Source organism: Anolis sagrei, chromosome 1 (genome assembly GCF_037176765.1).
Source record: "Anolis sagrei isolate rAnoSag1 chromosome 1, rAnoSag1.mat, whole genome shotgun sequence".
NCBI classification, from domain to species: Eukaryota; Metazoa; Chordata; class Lepidosauria; order Squamata; family Dactyloidae; genus Anolis; species Anolis sagrei.
Window position 1 is genome coordinate 117,266,122 of NC_090021.1, and position 22,079 is coordinate 117,288,200.

The 22,079-nt window shown below is 37.5% G+C and overlaps 1 protein-coding gene across 10 annotated transcripts in view; it reads right to left on the reverse strand.

Moving 5' to 3' along the window:
* The window catches only part of PHF3 (PHD finger protein 3), a 53,760-nt gene that overhangs the window by 3,273 nt on the left and 28,408 nt on the right, over window positions 1-22,079 (reverse strand). For 5 of the 10 annotated variants that reach the window (XM_060752813.2, XM_060752812.2, XM_060752817.2 and 2 more), the window contains 12 exons: window positions 19,995-21,777; window positions 8,710-9,025; window positions 7,463-7,649; window positions 7,108-7,261; window positions 6,862-7,018; window positions 6,489-6,605; window positions 5,549-5,680; window positions 4,507-4,642; window positions 3,693-3,891; window positions 2,671-2,818; window positions 1,886-1,975; window positions 231-426 (listed from right to left, as the gene is read on the reverse strand). In XM_060752813.2, coding sequence (XP_060608796.2) covers window positions 231-426; window positions 1,886-1,975; window positions 2,671-2,818; window positions 3,693-3,891; window positions 4,507-4,642; window positions 5,549-5,680; window positions 6,489-6,605; window positions 6,862-7,018; window positions 7,108-7,261; window positions 7,463-7,649; window positions 8,710-9,025; window positions 19,995-21,777 — 3,615 coding nt within the window. The other 5 variants (XM_060752823.2, XM_060752821.2, XM_060752820.2 and 2 more) reach the window with 3 other exon arrangements.

Below are 22,079 nucleotides of genomic sequence, written 5' to 3' on the forward strand. Positions count from 1 at the left end.
CCACAATGAAGCAGAAATGTTTGCTTTTTGTTTGTTTATAGTTTTTTTAAGCCAATCAAGTCAATGCATTACACCAAGCATGTGCCCACCATTCAGAAGTTTCATGAATGCTTCAAAACAAACTTTCAAGTTATAAGACATTTGTAATAATTTAAAAAATGGTTAAATAAAAACAACAAAACTTTCAACTTGAGCACCTCTTGGATCAATACACAATGCTTGTTACCTACCAGGACCATCGAAAGGCACCAACTGGTGTGGAATTTTATCAGAAGCACCTAAAGGGATAATATATAAATCCTTGATTTGCTTCATGTTATTAGCTGCCACACCATAACGCTTTCTGCTGCTGAAATATGCAAACAACAAAGCATATGAAATCTGGTCCTCTTCTGTCACAGGAGTAAAACGAAGCACACAAATTTCCTGTTGAAAGAGGAGGAAAGTTTATTTACAAGTTGTCAATCCTTTCCTTTAAAAATCACAGTTTAGAGTTGGGAAGGGGACAGCAGGAGAAGGGAAATTTGACAGCAACCATCATCTTGGCTTTCTAAAACATATGGTAGAGCTTCTGTTCCAAGCCCTTTAAAATCAGAGGGGAAAAATCAGCACATTAACTTAAAGGTAAATCTATTTCCCACTGAGAGATAATTTGATACTATATATACTTCAATTCCTGGAAAATCTTTTGAGGGGGGCCCCCTTGATAGATTTCTACCAAGCAGAAGGGAGCTCTCTTTAGCTTTGGGCATTACTGTTGGAAGGCAGAACCAAAAGACCAATTCATCCCCAGTAAAAGTCTTGGGGTGAAGAAATCTCCAAATCATTAAAGAAAAGGCTCAATACTGCTCAACCATTAGAGACAGCTCTTCATGTCTTGATTTGGAGATCTCTAGCCTTTCTTTCAAATACAGTACAATTAAATATGGACACTTGAACTCAATGCTTCTCACAAGGAAACTGTACTGCATCAGATAAGGCCAAGCCAAAATTATGTATTCTGCCTGGACTGTAGATGGAATCAGAAAGACATATGAAAATATTTTATTCTTAAGGGAAAAGCTTGCTTCATTTTCTCCTTGTTTTAATCATTCTGTATTCCACCCTTGTCACTTTGCTTGTTTGCTTAAAGGCATAAAAGCACTCTCAGCAAAAGCTTCCTGCATTCAAGAATCCAGATTTAAGTTTCCTAGTTACAAGGCACATTCACCTTGTCCTTCCTACTACCACTTCATCTCCTTTCAAAGCATTCAAACTATGATTTTTAAAGTTTTCTTACAAAAACCCTATGATAGGTTTTGGGTCTTTACATATATGGGGAAAATATACTTAAAGTGAAAGACAGAATAACGAGAAACTCATTCATTACTGAAGACAGAACAATTCCACAACGAGGTGTTTTTTTTGTGACAGTCACTTTTCTGTCTAATATCACATCTAGCATGAACGACACTGCAAAATTTATGCCAAAGAGGAAAAGCAGCAGCATGAAATTCTGCACTGTAAAAAAAGGAAAACTACAGCATTCACACACATACACACACACACACAAAATCTACTACTATTATCTACTAAGGAGCCCCCGGTGGCGCAGTGGGTTAAAGCCCTGTGCTGGCAGGACTGAAGACCGACAGGTCGCAGGTTCGAATTCCGGGAGAGGCGGATGAGCTCCCTCTATCGGCTCCAGCTCCTCATGCGGGGACAAGAGAGAAGCCTCCCACAAGGATGACAAAACATCAGAAATCATCCGGGCGTCCCCTGGGCAACGTCCTTGCAGACGGCCAATTCTCTCACAACAGGAGCAGTTGCTCCTGACACGACAATAAATAAATAAATCTACTATTACTACATTGCATTTCCAGAATAAGAATATATTTGTCTTTACCTTTGTCCCTGTTGCTTTTATTTTGTCAACATATTCCCAGACAGTTTGAGGAGATATTCTGCCACCCACCTGGATACTATCTGGCAAATCCTATTAGAAGAAAAAAGATTATGAATGTCTTTATTTTAAAACAATACATGTTCTAAAAATTATAGAAGTTTCAGAAAGCACTGTTATGATCATGTCAGACTTTACAGAGAGTTATCAGTATAAGGCTCATGGTTTATAGCAAAGGCAAATAAAATGTGATATAATTTTCAACTGGTTTGTTTACTGACACAAGCGAGCCAATGAGCAAAGAAAAGGAAAACAGCAGGAAGTGTTGGACTCAGATTAGCTACTGGTATATCACCCAAGCTTTAAGATCATCATGATAAGAAGAACAGATAAGCATCTACTAACGGTTGGACAAAGTGTAGTCCTTCAGATGTTACTAGACTACAATACATATGACTTATGCTAGATGATGCACAAAAACAAATGGAGGGCTGCATAACAGTTACAATCCAAAGCTTTCTAGGAAAAATAAACAAATGGCTCTTAACATTTTAACAAATGGCTCAACAACATTTTTGTTGCTGATAATTCTCTTCAAGTCAGCTTTGACTTATAGTGCTCTTATGGATGAGAGATCCCCAAGACTCTCAGTTATCAACAGGCCTTCTCGGGTCTTGCAAACTCAGGGCTTGATTTTAGAGGACTATATGCCAGATTTTATTTTGCAGTGGAGAAAAGAAAATTCAGAAGAGTCTTCTAAAGCAAGCAATGTTGGTACATTACATTACCTCTGTTAAGCTTTCAAAAGAGCCAGAGATTGGATAAGCCTTGATAACAAACTTTGCAACAGATGGCATGTTGATAAAGCCCTTCCAAATGAAGTTCAGGCGGGCCAGAAATAGTGTTTCACTTTCAACAGTACCAGGTGTTTCTGATCTGAAGGGGGGAAAGTACGGAAAAAAGAATTATTATAAACCACCTATACTAGGAAGAAGAAACATAACATGCTAACTTCTGGCAAACAATGAACATATTTAACCAGATTTCAAAGGTATGTGGAGGGCAAAGCGTTGGAGAAGGGAGAAAGGAACCACTAATGGAAACAGTCTGTTTTAGGACCTCCTTGTCCTCATACAAGTGGTGGCTTGTTCATCATGTAGATACTGTTGTCAAGGGAAAGGCAACCCCCCCCCCCCCCAAAAACCCCACATAGTTGGTGATTTATAGGGAAGCAACCGAGAAGGGGAAGACTCCAGTTGTTCTGCGGCAGTGTACACAATGGATAGAGGTTGGATAACTTACTCTGGTTTCTTTTCAGATTGTATAAATCTTTCCCCTTTTACTAAAGATAACTTTTTATGGACCATTTAACCAAAATATGAGAAAACAAAAAAACCAACAAACAAAAACCAACCCCTCATCAACTGGATAATGCTTGCAATAAACACCATTGCATCAAATTTCAATCGGTGAGAAAGCCTTCTGTCTTTTAAGGATAACAAAATGTAATACGCTGGAGAAAAAGAAGGTATTAGAAACTGTCACAAAGTGAATAAATGTCTTTTGTTTGGCACACAAGTTGCTCTGACAAGCAGTCTGCGGGACACTTGAAATATGATTAATATTTTTAGCATTAGTGTATCGCTCCACCACTGGCATTCTGGGTATATACATGCTCTCAAGATGCTTTAGAGTCGGAAAAAAAACTGTAGGGAAATAATGAAGACAAGGGATAGGGCAGAAGGCAGTAACCTATGCCAAAATACAATTAAGGCACAGCACTTATGTGCATAAAATCACAAAAGATTACCTAGAGCTTGAAGAAGAAGTAAGTGTTGCATTTGGTAAGTCTTTATCTTCATCTAATAATTCTGGAGTGAGCATGCTTGTTGCTGAAGACAGTGCATCCGCAATGTTTTCAGCTTCATTGTCTGAGGGTTTACGGGCCACTCCAACAGCTATTTTCACGTTTTTCCCAGAAAGGTCATTGCTTGGTGGAGCCATTCGACCTTGAAAAGGCAAATTTGAAAATTTCACTCAAATATACACAGTATCAGACTCACAAATATATGCCATAATAATCATGTATCACAATCCTTGCTTAAATATCCTATTAAATGAAACGAAAACAGAGACTTTATGCACTGCTGTAATTTGGATACAACAGTAAACGTAAGTTTACTGTTATGAGAAGAAGCCTCAATAGTACACAGGTTTGTTAATTTCTTTTTTCCATTCCAACAGGGCAGGAAGAGTGAAGATGTTGTTTTCTGTTATTGTAGAGATGCTTTCTGTTATCCACATTTTAGGAAAACTGTGTAGTTTTAGATATGGTTTGTTGAAACATGCCCATTTGAACCAGTTTAATGCAGCTGACTTCTTTCAAACAAACATAGTTAAGATGCAGTTAACCGAAAGAAGATCACAAGGAGGGAATTGACTTTCCTGCGTCCTTCATACTTAGTTCAACCCAACGTATATAAGATTCTTACATAAAGACTCAGGGAAGATGTCATCTAGCAGTTGAGAGCTATACTCCAAAGGAACAGTAGATGTGATAGTAGTATGAGACTGGGCAAGTCAAGACACAAGCAATGTATTTTCAGTATGCTAGTTAATATTACCTATGCAAATTTTACAATTAAGATCAAACAGATGGTTTTTATGTTGACTTGTTGTATCAGGAATAGCAGATCCATCAACTTCTTCCTCTTTTTCAGTCTCCTCTATTTTCTCCACAATCTTAACTGGAGGAGGTTCCTATGCATAAGGAGGGAAAACATTAAAAATAAAATATTGTAATAATGTAAAATATTAGTTAACTGCTAACATTAGGCCAAAGGAAAGCCACTACAAGCAGAGTAATCCTACATGAAGTGGTCTGAAGAAAAGGTGACAGGTCATCTGTCATGCCCAAAGCCCTACTGACCTCACATCAGCCAAGACACAGAGTGGGAAGATTTATCCTTTTCAAGTTAGCAGTTCTATTTCACCCCAGTCCACTGGTTTCATCAGGAAATGCCTCTATCAGTTTTAGAAAGGTGTAACGAACAATCCAATCCCAATTTTATTTTTATTTGGGGGGGGGGGATGAAAAACACCGATGCAGTATATCTTGGGATGTCTCTATTTTGTCTCTTTAATAATTTGCTACAGGACCTACTCATAGGGAAACAAATACTACTAAAAGTAAATCTACACTCACAGAGCTTTTTTAAGGATTGATAGGAACTATCTAGAAAGAAACTCTCTCTGTAAGAAAAGGGTTTCATCTTCCTCATCCTATTTCCTTCCAGCTAATGGATCTGTGGTCAAGACTGCGATCTTAACTTTAGAAGCCATTACAAAGGGTCAAAACTTTGAACTTTAAGAGGGAGAAAGAATGTTAGAAATGTCAATATATCCATATATTTTTCTAATGTGGCTGCCTTCCCCCTCAGAGGGGAGATCCAGCATGAATGACACTGCAAAGATCTACTGCTCACAAGAGAAATTGTGACCTCCCTAAGAAATTTCTAAACATTTCTCAAAAAGGCAAATTAATCAAAAGTAATTTGAGATAACGTGTCATGGCATTGCTTAAGGACAGTTATTTTTTTTAAAAAATGCACTGGCTTTGTTAAATACAAGCACAAACATCATATTAATAACAGAGGCAAATATAACCTGAATTTCCATGGCTACTTCTTGCTCTTTTACTGGAGCCTCACTCTCAATTTCTATTTCTCCTTTATGAGTAATTTTTGTGATTGGTCGTCTTTCTACTTCTCTCTGTTCTTTTTCAATCATTTCAATTGTCTGTCAATGAGAGAGAAAAAAGATGAACTTGACAATCCAAAAAGCTATGAAAACAATCACCGGAAGACACGGGTGTCTTCAACTTTTCACTCTTCACATGTGCTAAACTGCAATTTACATTACTTAACCATTCCAGTATTTGTGGGAATGTGACACTCACTGTTCAAACTGAGTTAACATGATTAACAGATAAAAGATTGGGAAAAAGCAAGGGACAACCGAAGCAATCATTCTACAACTATTTCACATTTTGACCCAATGATAAACTATTGTTTAGTTTAGAGCTATGTGAACCAGCGTAAGGATCCTAAACCTTCCTCTTCTTCACCTGGCAAAACCATAATGGATGCTCTCAGAGAAAATTCCCACTAACATGAAGGTCACAAGAAACAACAGTGTTCTTAAAACGTTTCAAGGAATAGGAAATAGTAGATTGTGTTTCCTGGGTGTCAGAGGGGTCATCCCCCCCCCCAGCTTTCATCCTTTCCCCCCCCCCCCCCTCCCCTCCTACCTTTTTCTCTTTTCTTCCTTCCCTATTTCACAATGCCTTCATGGCAAAATGGCCATCTTTGTGGCTCCTTCCTTCCTTCCTTCCTTCCTTCCTTCCTTCCTTCCTTCCTTCCTTCCTTCCTTCCTCCCTTTCTCTCATGTCACCTTTTTTTCCTAGTGACATCACAGAGGATACACTTCACCTAACAACAGCCAATCCAGTGATATCAAAGAGGGCCAATCCTTCATCTAGCAACTACCTTTGTAGTACAGACAGTCTTTGACTTTTATATAAGAAAAAAAAAAGAATCAACCATACGTGTCTATTTTCTCTTTTCCTCCACGCAGCCAGTTCTTTAGAAGCCAGCTCTTCTGGGCTCATTCTTATGAGGTGGTCTGGAGTTACTTCACCCTTCAATACTCTTTTAAATAGTATCTATAAAAATGATATTCAATTGTAGCTAACAAATCAAACTTATAACATATTATATATTTCAGTCCAATTTTTGGATTCACTACCAAAATAACAAAGAGAGCAGAGAATTGCTAGTTTGTTGCTATTTGAAGAAGAGATAAAACAAATAAAGGAGAAAAATCTGTAAGCATGCTGAAATAATTTCCCTTCATCCCAGGAAGAAAATCAATGAGTAGTTACATTAAATATATATATGTGTAACAACCAAAGGACATACTTTGTTTTTGGCGTCTTTCAGATTGAATATCAAGCTTCTATATTTATTCTTATACTTGGAATCAGTATCCCGAAAAAAGGAAAACAGCTCTTTTTCAATCTTAGTTGCAACTTTTGCTGCTCTTTCTTCAGGAATCTTCAAGGTGGAATCTGTGAGTCTAAAATTACATATATATTTTTTAATTTTGCTTTTCAAAAAACATAATCAGTTGAAATATTAACAGTTTATTTAGTGCTGAACCCATACCTTTTCTCTAGGATTTCTTTAAGTGACTGCCTAACACTTTGTCTTATCTGATCAACAGAAGGCTTGGTGGCAGAGGAAACAGGTGGGTGAGTGTTACTAGCTGTTCCCCCCCTTTCTGTTCTTTTTTTCTTGACTTCCTGCTTCTCCTGAACACCTACATGGAAAGATAAATCATAGTAACATTGTAGAAATGTTCAGTAACTTCAATGCAAAATTCCACAGGAGAAGGGAAGAGATTGTTAAGAAATCCCCTATGAAAGCCAAGGTAATAAAAAAAATGGATTGACAGAACTGAAAACTTTTAAAGTTCTGTTTATAAATGCTTTGGAAAAAAGTTACTTTGAGTGTTAGTTACCTGTTTTTGTTGCACTTTCACTGGAGCAAGCAACATTTAGACTGTCCTTAGTTGTTTTTTCATGTTTTTCTTCAGATGATCGCCGGGGAAGTGTAACTGCCTGTCCAATTTTCTTAATAAGCATTTGTTGTCCCTTTCTCATTTCAGGCTCTCTGGATTCTGTGACAGGCCGTCCATCACCTGATTCCTAAAAACAAAGGTTAAGAAATAACAGAAAGAGCAATGATTACAATTAACATTAAAAAAAACATCTAGGGAAAAAGTGTTCATATATTAAAGGTTCACATATTAAAAATTACTTGCACTGCTGTTTGTTATAAAAAAAATAAAGACTTGATAAATACTGATATTTCTCAGCATAAAGTTATGGTCTGAAGGGTTGCAAACAGTGAGAAAGAACAAAAATTCCTTTTTAAAAATAGCACTTAAGGAATTAACACAAAATAAAATACCATATTTCATTGATTCTTAAGTTGGCATCAATGGTAAGAAGTAAACTAATTTCAGTACTACAAAGAAAAAAATGTTAAATATATATATTAAAAAGCTCCTGTGATTCTAAGATGCACCCTGTTTTGAGAGGTGTTTATATGAGGAAAAGGTGTGTCTTAGAATTGAGGAAATACAGTAAAAGCAGTCCATCCAGTCACACAGTAAAATCGTATCTGTTCCTACTAAAAAATGCCATCACTATAAAATGTTTTGGAAAACAATCATCTTCCTGCCAGATGCCAAAATATAATATTAAACGTCTCCTTGGTAAGGATATTCTAATAGTAAGAAGAGATCACTTTGGAAGACTATTGGCCCATCTACACATCACCAAAAACATGGGATTTCCCAAGATAAATGGCGGGGGGGGGGGGGGGTGGCTACATGAGGCTAGCAGTAAATCCGCTCTGAATTGCTGCATCAGATGAAAAACACAGGGTAAAGTTTGCCTTTTATCCCAATTCCTTTGGCCAACATCTGGTCCAAGCGTGGACAAACTTCGGCCATCCAGCTGTTTTGGACTTCCAGAAATCCTAGCCAGCTTACCAGCTGTTAGGAATTGGGAGAATTGAAGTCCAAAATGCCTGGAGGGCCAAAGTGTGTCCATGCCTGACCTAGTCAGCCTATACAAATCAATCCAAATTTCATTTTTTTAAAAGTGCTTTGTAAATACTATGATTAGTTTAAATGTTTAACCAACACGTTATTATGAGAACAAGCATTTCAAAAGAAGCTTTTTAAAACACCTTTCTTACCCGCTTAAAAATTTTGACCTTGTGCTTTACAGAGTCTTCTCCCTGTTTTGCTTTATTTTGAGGAAGCACGGAGCTTTGCTTTGATATTCCAGGTTTCTCATATTCCATTGTTCTACTGTCCTTTGTTGTTTCCAGTTTTACATGTGCATTCAAAATGTTTTCATCAACTGAGTCTGTTTTTTGGTCTTCTTCAGCGCAGCATTTCACACAAACATATTCTTTGTCTTCTTCTCCCATCTGCTGTGCTTGAAAGAGGCTCAGACCAACACAATCACCATGAAACCAATCATCACATCTACCACAGCCTACCATGAACCTGAAAAGGATTAAAAACATTGTTTACACTCAAATTATTACATTAATGTCAATATAGAAGTACCTTATGTTTACTCTCACAGAACAGCTTCTCCTTAATTTAATTCATTTCATGTTGAAGATGAAATCCACTACTCCAGCCTTACAACATGGTGACATGCCAAGGTTTATACCAAGATGGAATTTTGTCATATTAATAGTTTCAGTATCAAACAATTTAATTCTACTATGTAGCACACATGCTTCTTTTAAATATACCAGAAACTGAAATAAAAATACAAGTAATCTACAACTTCAGTTTTATTTTTCTTGCAGTATGGAAATATTTGTGTGTAGCCCAAAGTCTTGTAATTGAAGATAACCTAAAAAGGACTTTACCTAAGAAAATGCTGATATAGATGCTGAAAATCGTATCATCCACAATACTTCCTTATAGATGGTGAACACAGAATGACTTGAGCAGTTCTCAACTAGTGGTTTCCCAGATGTTTTAGCCTACAACTTCCAGAGATCCCATCCAGTGTACCAGCTGTTACAATTTCTGGGCGTTTGAAGGCCAAAACATCTGGGGACCCACAGGCGGAGAACCACTGCTCTAGAGGTACCCACTATCTATTTTTCAAAGTTTGATGGTAAATAATTTTAAATGTCCATGAATGTTTAGGAGCTCACATTTTGATCTTATTATGAAAGATGCAAAAGTGAAGTCTTTTTGCCCAATTTACCAAGAAATTGCTAAAGTTCCTTTGCAAACCTGCAATTTACATTTCACAAGGTCACTATTATTTTCTTGCTCCTCACAATAAAATGCAGTTGTTCTCAGACATGGTGGGAGCACAATACTTTAAAAAATGAAGCATATAAGCTTTTATTATCCCTTGCTCTTAGCAAGACTGTTTAAGTCATATCTCTCCATATATCCAACCATCTGGTATTCGCTGCTTCCCAAATTCCATTTTTGTGGTCTGCCTAAGTAGGAGGTCCATACATTTTGTTTTCAAATATAGCTTATGGAATTGAAAGAAATAATGCAGTTCAAACCCAGCCAATATGATGCACTTCACTCTTAAAAGAGTACTAAAGTTTGCATTACAGTTACGAACCGGTTTCAGCTGCATTTGAATAAAGGCATGCAGATACTAATCAGACACAGATGACTAGTTTTAACTATTTGGGCTTCTTTCCAATATTGGCATATGACCATTTGGCTTTTTAACTAGAAACATTTGTGTATTTACATTCAATTGTTATTTGTGCAGGAGCAGGAAATGCACAGCTACTTACTTAGACACACTGACACTTTCAGTAAGTTGCTCTCTTGATTCTTAATACAGCATTTATTCCTGTCAATTCCATTCTGTTGACAGAATGGCCAAAGGGACTCCCCCACCACCACCACCGGAGCAGTGGGAGTGGTGGTGCCAGGATATTTTTTTAAAACTCCATTTACCAGAGATCCAACAACACAATGTTTTTGTAGCTCACCTCTTGCTAACAAATCTTGCCATTACAGCTGAATCTGCTGTCATTAGTTCAGCACCAACTTTTACTAGAATGTTTTAGAATGCCCAAAATGACTGCAAATCTCTAGTGGCCATATGATGATTGTTTGATAAATCCAGGAATATCTTGTACAATCAGGATTCAATGAGTTCACTGGACTAGACCAACAGGTAGCAGTGATATGCTAATAACAAGGGCGAGTGTTTTTATTTCCTTTAGAAATCCGAGATGAGAATGTCCAAAACCTACAGTAAGTGCATGAAATGCAAAATGTTGCTAGAATTCTGGAATTTAAAAAAATGATTATCAGATGTTGCCAGAAAAATAAGGCATACTACACCCAACTGTGGCAATTATGCATCCTGTACCTTACTTGCATAGTATGTGTTCCTTATGTATAGAAAGGAGTTGCCTTCAAGATGCTCCGATCCATTGTGCATTTTGGGTTATGACTTATGTTTACCTTCCATTGATGATAATTCTTTTTAATTAAATGATTCATTAAAATAATAACAAAAGTACAGAACAGAAATAAAGGTATTACTTGTTCTGTAATTTGAAGACTGGGCAGTGTGCTGTTGAACATGTGCAAAAGAAACAGGTAGTAGTCTGGTTCAACCAAATAATCTTTCAAGTATTTTGATGTACCACTAATGTGAATGAGTCTTTTGTGCTGAGCAAAGAATTCTCATGTATTCATAGGTTAGTGTTGTGCAAAATTCACTGTCTTCAAGGAGCTCAATAGTATATAATCGGTGTTAGAATACTCCAACATTGTGACAGATTTCCATTTGTATGGTTTGACTTCTTTTCTTCGTCCCTCTACCAAATTATTTTGAATCTCTGGGCATGGATCCACATTCTATCTCATGGATAGATTTGGGGTTGAGCTGAATGTGAAAGGAAATCTCCAACCAGATGGACACATTTGGACATAATCCTAATGTTTCCATTTCAAAACTATGAAAAGCCTCCAGATATTATTGGGTAGCAACTCCCATTCCAGCTTATCCTATGCTGAGGGATAGTGGTAGTCTCAGTCCAACACCTGAAAGCTTGTATGTTTCCCATTTCATTCATAACTAAGAATAAAATACTAATATCTGAGGGGGAAATGAGGTGCTTTTTCTTTTGAAATGAAAGGCTGTGGAATTCCATGATTTTTCTTTCAAAAACAACAAAACATACATCCTTATTTCCTCTACTGAAATCATTGTGGAGTTTTGTCCATAAGGACATGGCACTTCAGTACTGGCATTAGAAATGAAGAGTATGAGTGCAAAGCTGCTAAGGGAAGTGATTTGTCTACCCACAAGAATCCTGTTCCAAATGTGGAAAAGGGCAGTGTCCTTTAAAAAAAGGCTGGAAGAAGTTACAAAGAATTCCTTTTGCATGGCTTTTGTATGTATGTGTAGTTGTAGTAGAATTCCAACATCCTGGCCCACTAACACTAAAAGCTCTGGCGGCAGTCTGTTTCACAGCACAATGCTGGAAATGCATAATCATGTTGTAAGGCTGGATTAGAAGATAACTGCAACAGAAAGAAAAAGAAAATTGTTTTAAAATATGAATAGCAAGCTGGTATTCAGTACTATAATTTGCTTTATAATGACACCAACTAGTAAACATTTTAAAAAAGAGAACAAAGAAATGATTGCAGACCTTTATGCTCTTAATTTTAACCTGTTAAATAAAAATTCTAAATGCAACAAATGATTGCAGGTGATAAGAAAAGAATGTCTGTTGCAAGGATGAATAAAGAAATAGCTGCATCTGAATATGGACTCCTTTCACAAACATATAGACCTCCATCTTATGAAGCCGAATTGAAATTTCAAAGTTACCTCCAAAATTATAACAATGAAATATCCAGACTATCTTTTTCAAATGAACTAGCATCCAAGTGGAACATGGTCAAGCAAAATAATTTCACTGGGTAAATGTGAAACTTTTACTGAAATAGTCTTTTTTAAAGAACACGCCACTCCAAATTCACTTTATTCAAAATACAAAACATGGTTGTAAGACTGTTTGTAATATGAATGAATCAACTGTACCAGGTAGTTGTAATTCAGGACATTCTCCACTCACTGATCACACAGCAAAATATTCAAGGATTGTCAATTATGTGCTAGCAAAACAGTAATTTGGTAGCAATAAAATGTATTATGTACAGAGGTCATTCTCCTTTAAATTCCTTTGAGGACAGAGAATATCTGGGCTTGAGAAACTTCCTATACATCTCGGATCTCCCATACAGCCCACAAAATGTATCCTGGAATGTACTCCGTACTCTGCTTCCTCACAGATAGCTAGAAAAGTAGTCCTCCTAGTTCCCATCAATGGAAGAAAGAGCAAAGGGTTCCCTCCAAAATCTACAATTTATTTTATTTTTTTCTCCCTATACAGGGAAATGGAATAAAAGCAACCATTCCCAGCCGTTTCTTAAAAGAGTCAATACAATACAATACAATACAATACAAAACTTTATTACGGTCACTGACCAGGACAAAGTGGGGCACAAGCACCCTGGGAACAGGAAACACAGCTCCCCAGTAAGGCCGTTATTTAAAAGACAAATTAGAAAACAGTTTAAAATCACATTTTAAAAACACAGGTTAATGTAACAAGTATGGAACTAAAGGGGATGAGAGGAGCACATCACAAGTCTAGTAGCATTTCAGCTGTAATATGTTGCTCTAACTACATTCTTAACAGGGTGTTGCAAGAGTCATCCAAGTCCTTGCAACTTGGGAAACAACAAGGAAAGGCAATGTTAGGTCTCAGGTCAAATTACTGTGTGGAGTAACCAAGAACACTAGTAATAACATCTAATCCACTGGAAAAGCTAGGAGAGCAGAAATCTCCCCCTTTCTGAATTCCCCCTTCCTGTTTTAAGGGAATTTGCTTCATGTATGAATAAAAACCAACTTTTTTTAACAAGCTATCCCACAAAATTCCTTTTCATATTTAAACAATGAGGTTGGAACACTACAAAGTTTTTGGACTATAACCCTAGCCAGAGTCACCTATGTCAGTTAGCTCAAAACCTCTGGAGAATAACAGGATGACTGTCTGCTTCAATACGTTGGAGGTGGGGTTTTAAAAAAACACAGGATTCAAATGTACTAGGTCATGTGTGTGATGCTATTGCATGAACCTTTAATTAAATTGGCTAAGACATAAAATATTACTTTTGGGGCTTTATAGACAGAAAGAAAAGCAGTTACAAAGTCAAGAGCATTACTTTTTGATGCAGTTTTTTGAGACAGAAGGACTTGCTGTACATTTGTAGAGCAATACATAAGGCTGTTGGTGCATTATAATTATTGCTTTAACTTTTTATTGCATTAATGTTATAACTTGCCTTTAATTAATGTGGACAGAGTATGTAGTCTCATTTAAATTTGTAACATAGTTTTGAATTGTTTGGGGTGTTATGTGACCATCTCTCTCCTTTCAAGCTTTCCAGAGGTCCTTTTTAACAAAATGAAGGGATGCTCTAGAAATTCCAAAATGAATGTTGCCAGTTGTCTCCCAAACGTCCTAGACCATATACTTGCTAGAGAAGGATAAAATAATTTTATGCTATTCTAAGTGGTGTGGGACCCTTATTTTCTAATTAGATTTTATTGGTTTTATTGTTTTAATATAGTTGATTGTTATATGTTTTTAACTGTGTTACTTTGCAACGTTGTTTATATTAATCTTGGTCCCCATGTAAGCCGCCCCAAGTCCCTTCGGGAAGATGAAGGCTGATTATAAGAATAAAGTTGTTGTTGTTGTTGTTATTTCAAGCATAACACATCACATTCTATTCACCTTGAATAACTAATGGCAAACAACAGTAATACAACTGAGTTACTTCTGGGACCTAGTGAACCATAATAAGCAAAGTAACTGCGGGCATGCGCAGCAGCCATCAGAACGAGTTACCTTTCAAAATAACATACTAAGCTCTATAGTGTCATATATTCCAATTTTTTACAATTAAACCAAAGTAACAATCGAAATACACGACACTGCACTTAATGGCCGAGCTCTGTGTACATCAAAGATCTTGTTCTTACAAGAGATTCTAGGATCAGGGTATACTGTAGTTATAAGATTTGCTCATGTCCAGAATATGATTCTCACACTTTTATGGACCAAACAGCAAGAAAATGTGTTCTGTTCAACAAAAATAAAAATGCACATGGAGGGCAAGGTTTTGAAAGAATATCAACAATTTACATTACTCACAGATGAGTTAACATTTTTCATTCAATCTACAGACGATATAACAGGTAATTAAAATGTTAGCATCTGTACACAGGCAACAAGAATTTATATTTCAGAATGGCAGTTTTTTTTCTTCACTTGTATTTGTGACAAGCAAATCTCCACGCTAGTCATTAAAGCTTTATTATAAAAACACATTTGGCAGGAATACCATATGTCACTGCATAAATGCTGCATATAATGTGTCTTTCCTGCACACATAATGTCCAGCATGGAAGAATACAAAGATCATAAAATCACACTGTTCTCTCTATGTTTAATTTTCTTCAATTCAAAAGTAATTTCTATCTATTACATTGCATATTAGTTCTCCTCTTTTACTGCTTTTAAACCAACCCTTCAGCCTCTAAACAAATGATATGGAGTGGTTAGGCCATTATGCCAATAACAGGACATAGATTAATTATTTCAATAGAAAGTAACCCACTTTTATTTGAAAGACATATACACTTAAAGCCAAATATCCACCAATTTTTATTTTTCCTATTTTTATCATGAAAAATGGTATCATTTGTGGTGATCTATAAAATGGTGTCATTTGTGGTGATCTATAAAATCTGAAAATCGGGTAAATGTCCATACTACTGCGGACAAGAGGAACACCGAAGAAATGGAGTAGCCTTCATAATTAATAAAAAAAGTCGCTAAAGCAGTGCTTGGATACAACCCAAAAAAATGTCAGAATGATCTCAATTCGAGTGCAAGGAAAGCCTTTAAACATTACAGTGATCCAAATATACGCCCCAACCACAGCTGCTGAAGAAGGAGAAGTAGATCAGTTCTATGAGGATTTGCAGCATCTACTGGATAATACACCAAAAAGAGACATTTTTTTTTCATTACAGGAGACTGGAATGCCAAGGTGGGAAGTCAAATGACAACTGGGATCACAGGCAAGCATGGTCTGGGACAACAAAATGAAGCGGGATGCAGGCTGATAGAATTTTGCCAGGAAAACTCGCTGTGTATAACAAACACTCTCTTCCAACAATCTAAAAGACGGCTTTATACATGGACTTCACCAAATGATCAACACCGAAATCAGATTGACTACATCCTTTGCAGTCAAAGGTGGCGGACATTCATCCAGTCGGTGAAAACAAGACCTGGGGCTGACTGTAGATCAGATTACGAACTTATTATTGCTCAATTTAGAATAAAACTAAAGAGATCAGGGAAAACACACAGACCAGTTAGATATGATCCCACTAACATTCCTAGTGAATATGCAGTGGAAGTGAAGAACAGATTTCAAGGACTAGGTTTAGTAAATAGAGTCCCAGAAGAACTATGGACAGAAGTCCGGGACATTGTTCAGGAGGCGGCAACAAAGTACGTCCCAAAGGAGGCAAAACGGTTGTCTGCTGTGACACTGGAAGTAGCCCAAGAAAGGAGGAAAGCAAAAGTAAACAGTGATAAGGGAAGATATGCCCAATTAAATGTGCAATTCCAGGGGTTAGCCAGAAGATAAGGAACTATTTTTAAACAAGCAATTCATGGAAGTGGAAGAAGACAACAGAATAGGGAGGACAAGAGACCTCTTCCAGAAAATTAGAAGCATTGAAGGTAAATTTCAGGCAAAAATTGGCATGATAAGAAACGAAGATGGCAAGGACTTAACAGAAGCTGAAGAGATCAAGAGAAGGTGGTGAGACTATACAGAAGATCTGTATAGGAAGGATAATAATATCAAGGATAGTTTTGTCGGTGTGGTGAATGAATTAGAACCAGACATCCTGAGGAGTGAGGGTGAATGGGCCTTAAGGAGCATTGATAACAACAAGTAGGAGGAGATGACGGGATCCCTGCTGAACTGTTTAAAATTTTGAAATATGATGCTGTCCAGGTGATGCATGCCATATGCCAGCAAATATGGAAAACACAAGAATGGCCATCAGACTGGAAAAAATCAACTTATATCCCCATACCAAAAAAGGGAAATGCCAAAGACTGCTCCAACTTCCGTACAGTGGCTCTTATTTCTCATGTCAGTAAGGTAATGCTCAAGATCCTGCAAGGAAGACTCCAGCAATATTTGGAGCAAGAGCTGCCAGATGTACAAGCTGGGTTTAGAAAAGGCAGAGGAACGAGAGACCAAATTGCCAATATCCACTGGATAATGGAGAAAGGCACGGAATTTCAGAAAAACATCTACTTTTGTTTTATTTACAGGGTTGTATACTCTCACCCAACCTATTCAACTTGTATGCAGAACACATCATACGATGTGCGGGGCTTGATGAATGCAAGGCTGGGATTAAAATTGCTGGAAGAAACATTAACAACCTTAGATATGCAGATGACACCACTTTGATGGCTGAAAGCGAGGAGGAGCTGAGGAGCCTTCTAATCAAGGTGAAAGAAGAAAGAGCAAAAGCTGGGTTGCAGCTAAACATAAAAAAACCAAAATTATGGCAACAAGAATTATTGGCAACTGGGAAATAGAGGGAGAAAACGTGGAGGCAGTGACAGACTTTGTATTTCTAGGTGCAAAGATTACTGCAGACACAGACTGCAGCCAGGAAATCAGGAGATGCTTACTTCTTGGGAGGAGAGCAATGTCCAATCTCAATAAAATAGTGAAGAGTAGAGACATCACACTGACAACTAAGATCCACATAGTTAAAGCAATGGTATTCCCCATAGTTACCCACGGATGTGAGAGCTGGATCATAGGGAAGGCTAAGCGAAGGAAGATAGATGCTTTTGAACTGTAGCGTTGGAGGAAAGTTCTGAGAGTGCCTTGGACTGCGAGAAGATCCAAACAGTCCATACTTCAGGAAATAAAGACTTGACTGCTCATTGGAGGGAAGGATATTAGAGACAAAATTGAAGTACTTTGGCCACATCATGAGAAGAAAGGAAAGCTTAGAGAAGACAAGCTGGGGAAAATGGAAGGAAAAAGGAAGAGGGGCCAATCAAGGGCAAGATGGATGGATGGTATCCTTGAAGTGAGCCCACAGTGGGTTAAACCCCTGTGTCAGCAGGACTGAAGACCGACAGGTCGCAGGTTCGAATCCGGGAGAGGCGGATGAGCTCCCTCTATCAGCTCCAGCTCCTCATACGGGGACATGAGAGAAGCCTCCCAAAAGGATGATAAAACATCAAATCATCCGGGCATCCCCTGGGCAACATCCTTGCAGACGGCCAATTCTCTCACACCAGAAGTGACTTGCAGTTTCTCAGGTTGCTCCTGACATGACCAAAAAATAATAATCCTTGAAGTGACTGGCTTGACTCTGAAGGAACTGGGGGAGGTGATGGCCGACAGGGAGCTCTGGCATGGGCTGGTCCATAATGTCATGAAGAGTCGGAAATGACTGAACGAATGAACAACATCCATACAGAGAATTTTAATGGATTTTCAGATGCTGCCAGTTGTCAAGAGAATCCAGATCTTTAAAAATGTGTATCATAAAACATAATAATGTAAACACATGAATATATTGCCATATATTTCAAATATGTAATTCATTTTTTTTCAGGTGATAGCTCCCAAGGGATATCAATCACATGTGCAGCTACTTGAATGGGTGAAATTCAATCACGTTTTGCTGCTGAGAGAATTGGTTCTGTCTATTGGGAGAGCAGACAATTCAATCCCCATCCTAAAAAGGACTGCTCCCCTGCAGCAGATTGTAGAGGTATATGAAGGAATTTACAGAGGGAGGAGAGGACTGCACTAATGGATATCTGTCAATTGTATTATTAGTTTTCTCCTAATATGATGACCATTTCAATGACCTAATTCTTCCCCACCAAAAATTAAACACTTGAAAAAAGGGTCTTATTAAGTCAATATACCAATAAAATATTTTTCAAATAAAGCTTTGAGTTTCTTTGAATATAGTATTTTCACATACTAAGTACATTTTATGTCTTAATCAAACAAATGTGTCAGCATTTTATTTCCTAATAAAATATTTCAGTGCAAGTACTTCTGCCTACAGGAAAATAAACATTCCTTGAACACCTTACCCAACCTGATAGCACACTCAAGATCAAATCTGCACAACCTGTGGCCCTCCGGGAGTTTTTGACTGCAGTTTCCAGAATTCCCAATCACTGTACAAGCTGACTAGGGCTGCTGGAAGCTGCAATCCCAAACACCTGGAGGACCACAGGTTGTGCACCATGGCTCTAGATACTTTGAGCTGTAGCTCTCATCATCATGGACTACCAACCACATTATCTAGAGCTGATTGGTGCTGTGGGCCAAAACATTTGAAGGGACCCCGATTGCAGAAGCATGCAAAAATAATTAGTGAGAATATCTAATGGTAATTTGAAGCTAATCACTTCGGGATATCATAATTGTTCTTAATTCATTCCTGAAAACCTACCCAATAAAACATGTGTATATGGAAATATAAAAGATGTTTATGCATTTGTAATACTAGAATCCATATAGCTGGGACTGTTCATTGTTTAGCATTTCACTTCCTATTTCAGGCATTGAAAGTTGACTTGTGGTTCATTTCTTGTTGAAAAGCAGGAAGAGCAGAGAAGAAAGTTCCTTTTGCATACATGATGGCTAGGCTGAGTTGTGGAATATAGCAATATTGAAGTGTGCCATAAAATTCAGCAGAATTTCCTTCAGAGAAACCATAACCTAAGACCATGACCACTGTGTTTGACACCAACCGTATAATCCCACAAATCTCAGAATTGCCTTAAGGCCAATTTTGTGCTACATTTGAAAAAGACAGTTCAGATTATAACTAAGAGTGATATAATTTCTCTTAGTTATCACAGGAGGTAAACTGCCTCTCATCGGATCCTTCAGGAGCATTAATTTTCTTTTTAAATAGATTGCAGCAAGGTCCTTGCCCTATTCCACCCCTCATTCCTCAGCAAGAACATCTGATTTTTAAAAACAGAAGTGGATTTCCATCTACTTCCAAGTGTTTTTATTTTTATTTTTATGCGGCCCACACATTTAGAGGGCAAAAAGTTGGTCCTCACATTCATCACTATGTTTTTAAAATCTGTGAGAAAAGGAGGCATAATGACGGAATTGCATGTTTTTTTGGACTGCAGCTTCTATGAGTCCTAGTCAGTAAAGCCTATGGTTGAGAAATGCTGAGTTACAGTCCAGAAACACCTAGAAAATTGCATTTACTTCACTCATTAAGGATATATAAAACATTTTTAAAAAGATAAATGTTTTAACTGCACACACACACCTGTTGCCATGAGGTTTTCTGCAAAACCCACACTGCTTACTAGGTACCCAGGGACCTTTGCTTTCAGTAGCATATAGGTGATCTGAGCTTTCTTTTTTCACAGTAGAAATATTATCTGGAATGAACAATGGTGGTTCATCAACTGAAATGCTTTTACTGCTTCTTCTCTGTCGAGGCTGAAGATTTTTCTCTAACTTTCTAAGTTTAAATTTCTCTTTCTCATCTTCTTTCGAAGGATCCACAGGTGTTCCAATAGAATCTTTTTTTCCTCCTTCTTCCTGGATGCAATTATCTGCTTTAGAAAGCTGATGCTTCTGTAACAGCTTTTGATCATGCTGTACCAACTGTCCTTGTTTGGGATGCACTGGTCCTGAGGCTAAGTGTGAGGTTTCCTTTGAACCAATATGATGACTGGACTTGTCAACTATTCTCTCCACTAAGATTTTCTGTCCCTGACCTGGTACTTGGACCTGTTGAAAGTTTTTCCCTAAAACATGAGCCTTCTTCTTCTTCAGACTTGCTCCAGAATCAAAGCTCTGGGCTTTATCTTCTTTATTGGCATGTTTTTTCTTAACCTTTGCTGGTTTATGAAAATGTTGGCGCTTTTCTTGTTCCTCTGCATGACGTTTCAGACTTACTCCTGACTGGCTGTGAACATGTGGCAGAACCGGCCTTTTACTAGGTACGTCTTGATTTAGAGGAACTAATTTTTGTTGGACAGCTGTGGTTTTATTTTGCTTAGACGTGGTATGTTTGATCTTAACATTTTTTGTGCCTTTTGATGAAATGTTAGAACTCCCATCTCTCTGTAATTCTACTGTCTCATGTTCTTTCATCTTTATATTGTCGGTCTCTTGATGTATAACTTGGGGTAGAATGTCTTCAGCTGTACCACACTCCAAAATATTTCTGGTTTCTGGTTTGGCAGAATTGCCACCAACCGCTTCTGAATAAGTCTGACCAAGCTTCCTCCTAACTAAAGATGAATTATCTTTAACGTCAACTTTTCCAGGATCCTCAAAAGACTCCTGTCTGTCTTCTTCTGATAAACCAGTTTCATGAACAACATCTCCACTTGTTTGGAAGTCTGAAATGCATTTGGACTTCTCATCCACATAGTCAGATTGAACTGCAAACATTTCCTGAATTCTAGCTGCATTCTCATCTGTCATTTTAGTTCCTTTGCTATTATCACCCATCTTAATTTCACAAAGTTCTTGCTCAGTTTTATAATCTGCCTGTTCTATTGAAGATATTTCAGAAATAAATGGATTAACTGCAGTCCTATCCTTATCATCTTCACCTATACTGCTATCCTGTACTGCATTAGTCTCTGCAGAAACACAAACTGCAACCTTTTCTCCCATACTATGATGTATCCTTTTCACATTTGTTCTGCTTTCCATTTCTTTATGCGGAGAAGTGGTTCCTGGTAAGTGAGATACATTTTCTACTTCATGAGAAGCATCCTCTAATTTTGTCTGGCCAGAAATTTCACATTTGGTATCTGCTTTTAGCTCATCTGAATCCACACAAGACTTCACCGATTCTGTTGATGGTGATGGTACTGACTCTTTGTGACAGCTTTCATTACCATTGTGCTCCATGTCTTCTGGATGCTCTTCAAGATTATCCCTTTCATGTTTAACCTGTTCTTTTTCTTGCTGTTTCACTCCTCCCTTTTGGGCAGATACAGACTTCACAGCTGATTTCTTTGCAGTTAAAGATGGTGAAGCATTTGAGCGCTTGGCCAGTGTGCTTTGCCGCAGACTACGTACAGGTTCTAGTAAAATAAAAATAAAGTGCTTGTTTTTATTCATCCTCTGCAAATCTGCAAGACTAAATTACCAGATCTAAACCCATTTGTTAGCTTCAACTAAGTACACCCATTAAGTCAGGGGTCACTTGTATTTATGTTAATGTTATTGATTGCCCCTGGTTTGGTATACTACAGTTGAGATTCACAAATTGTTTTAGGCCAAAATAAATCAGTTTGTATTATTTAACATTTTAAACCAAATTACTCATACACCAACAAGCAGACAAATTATTCATACACCAACCTTATATATGTTCAGGCTAATT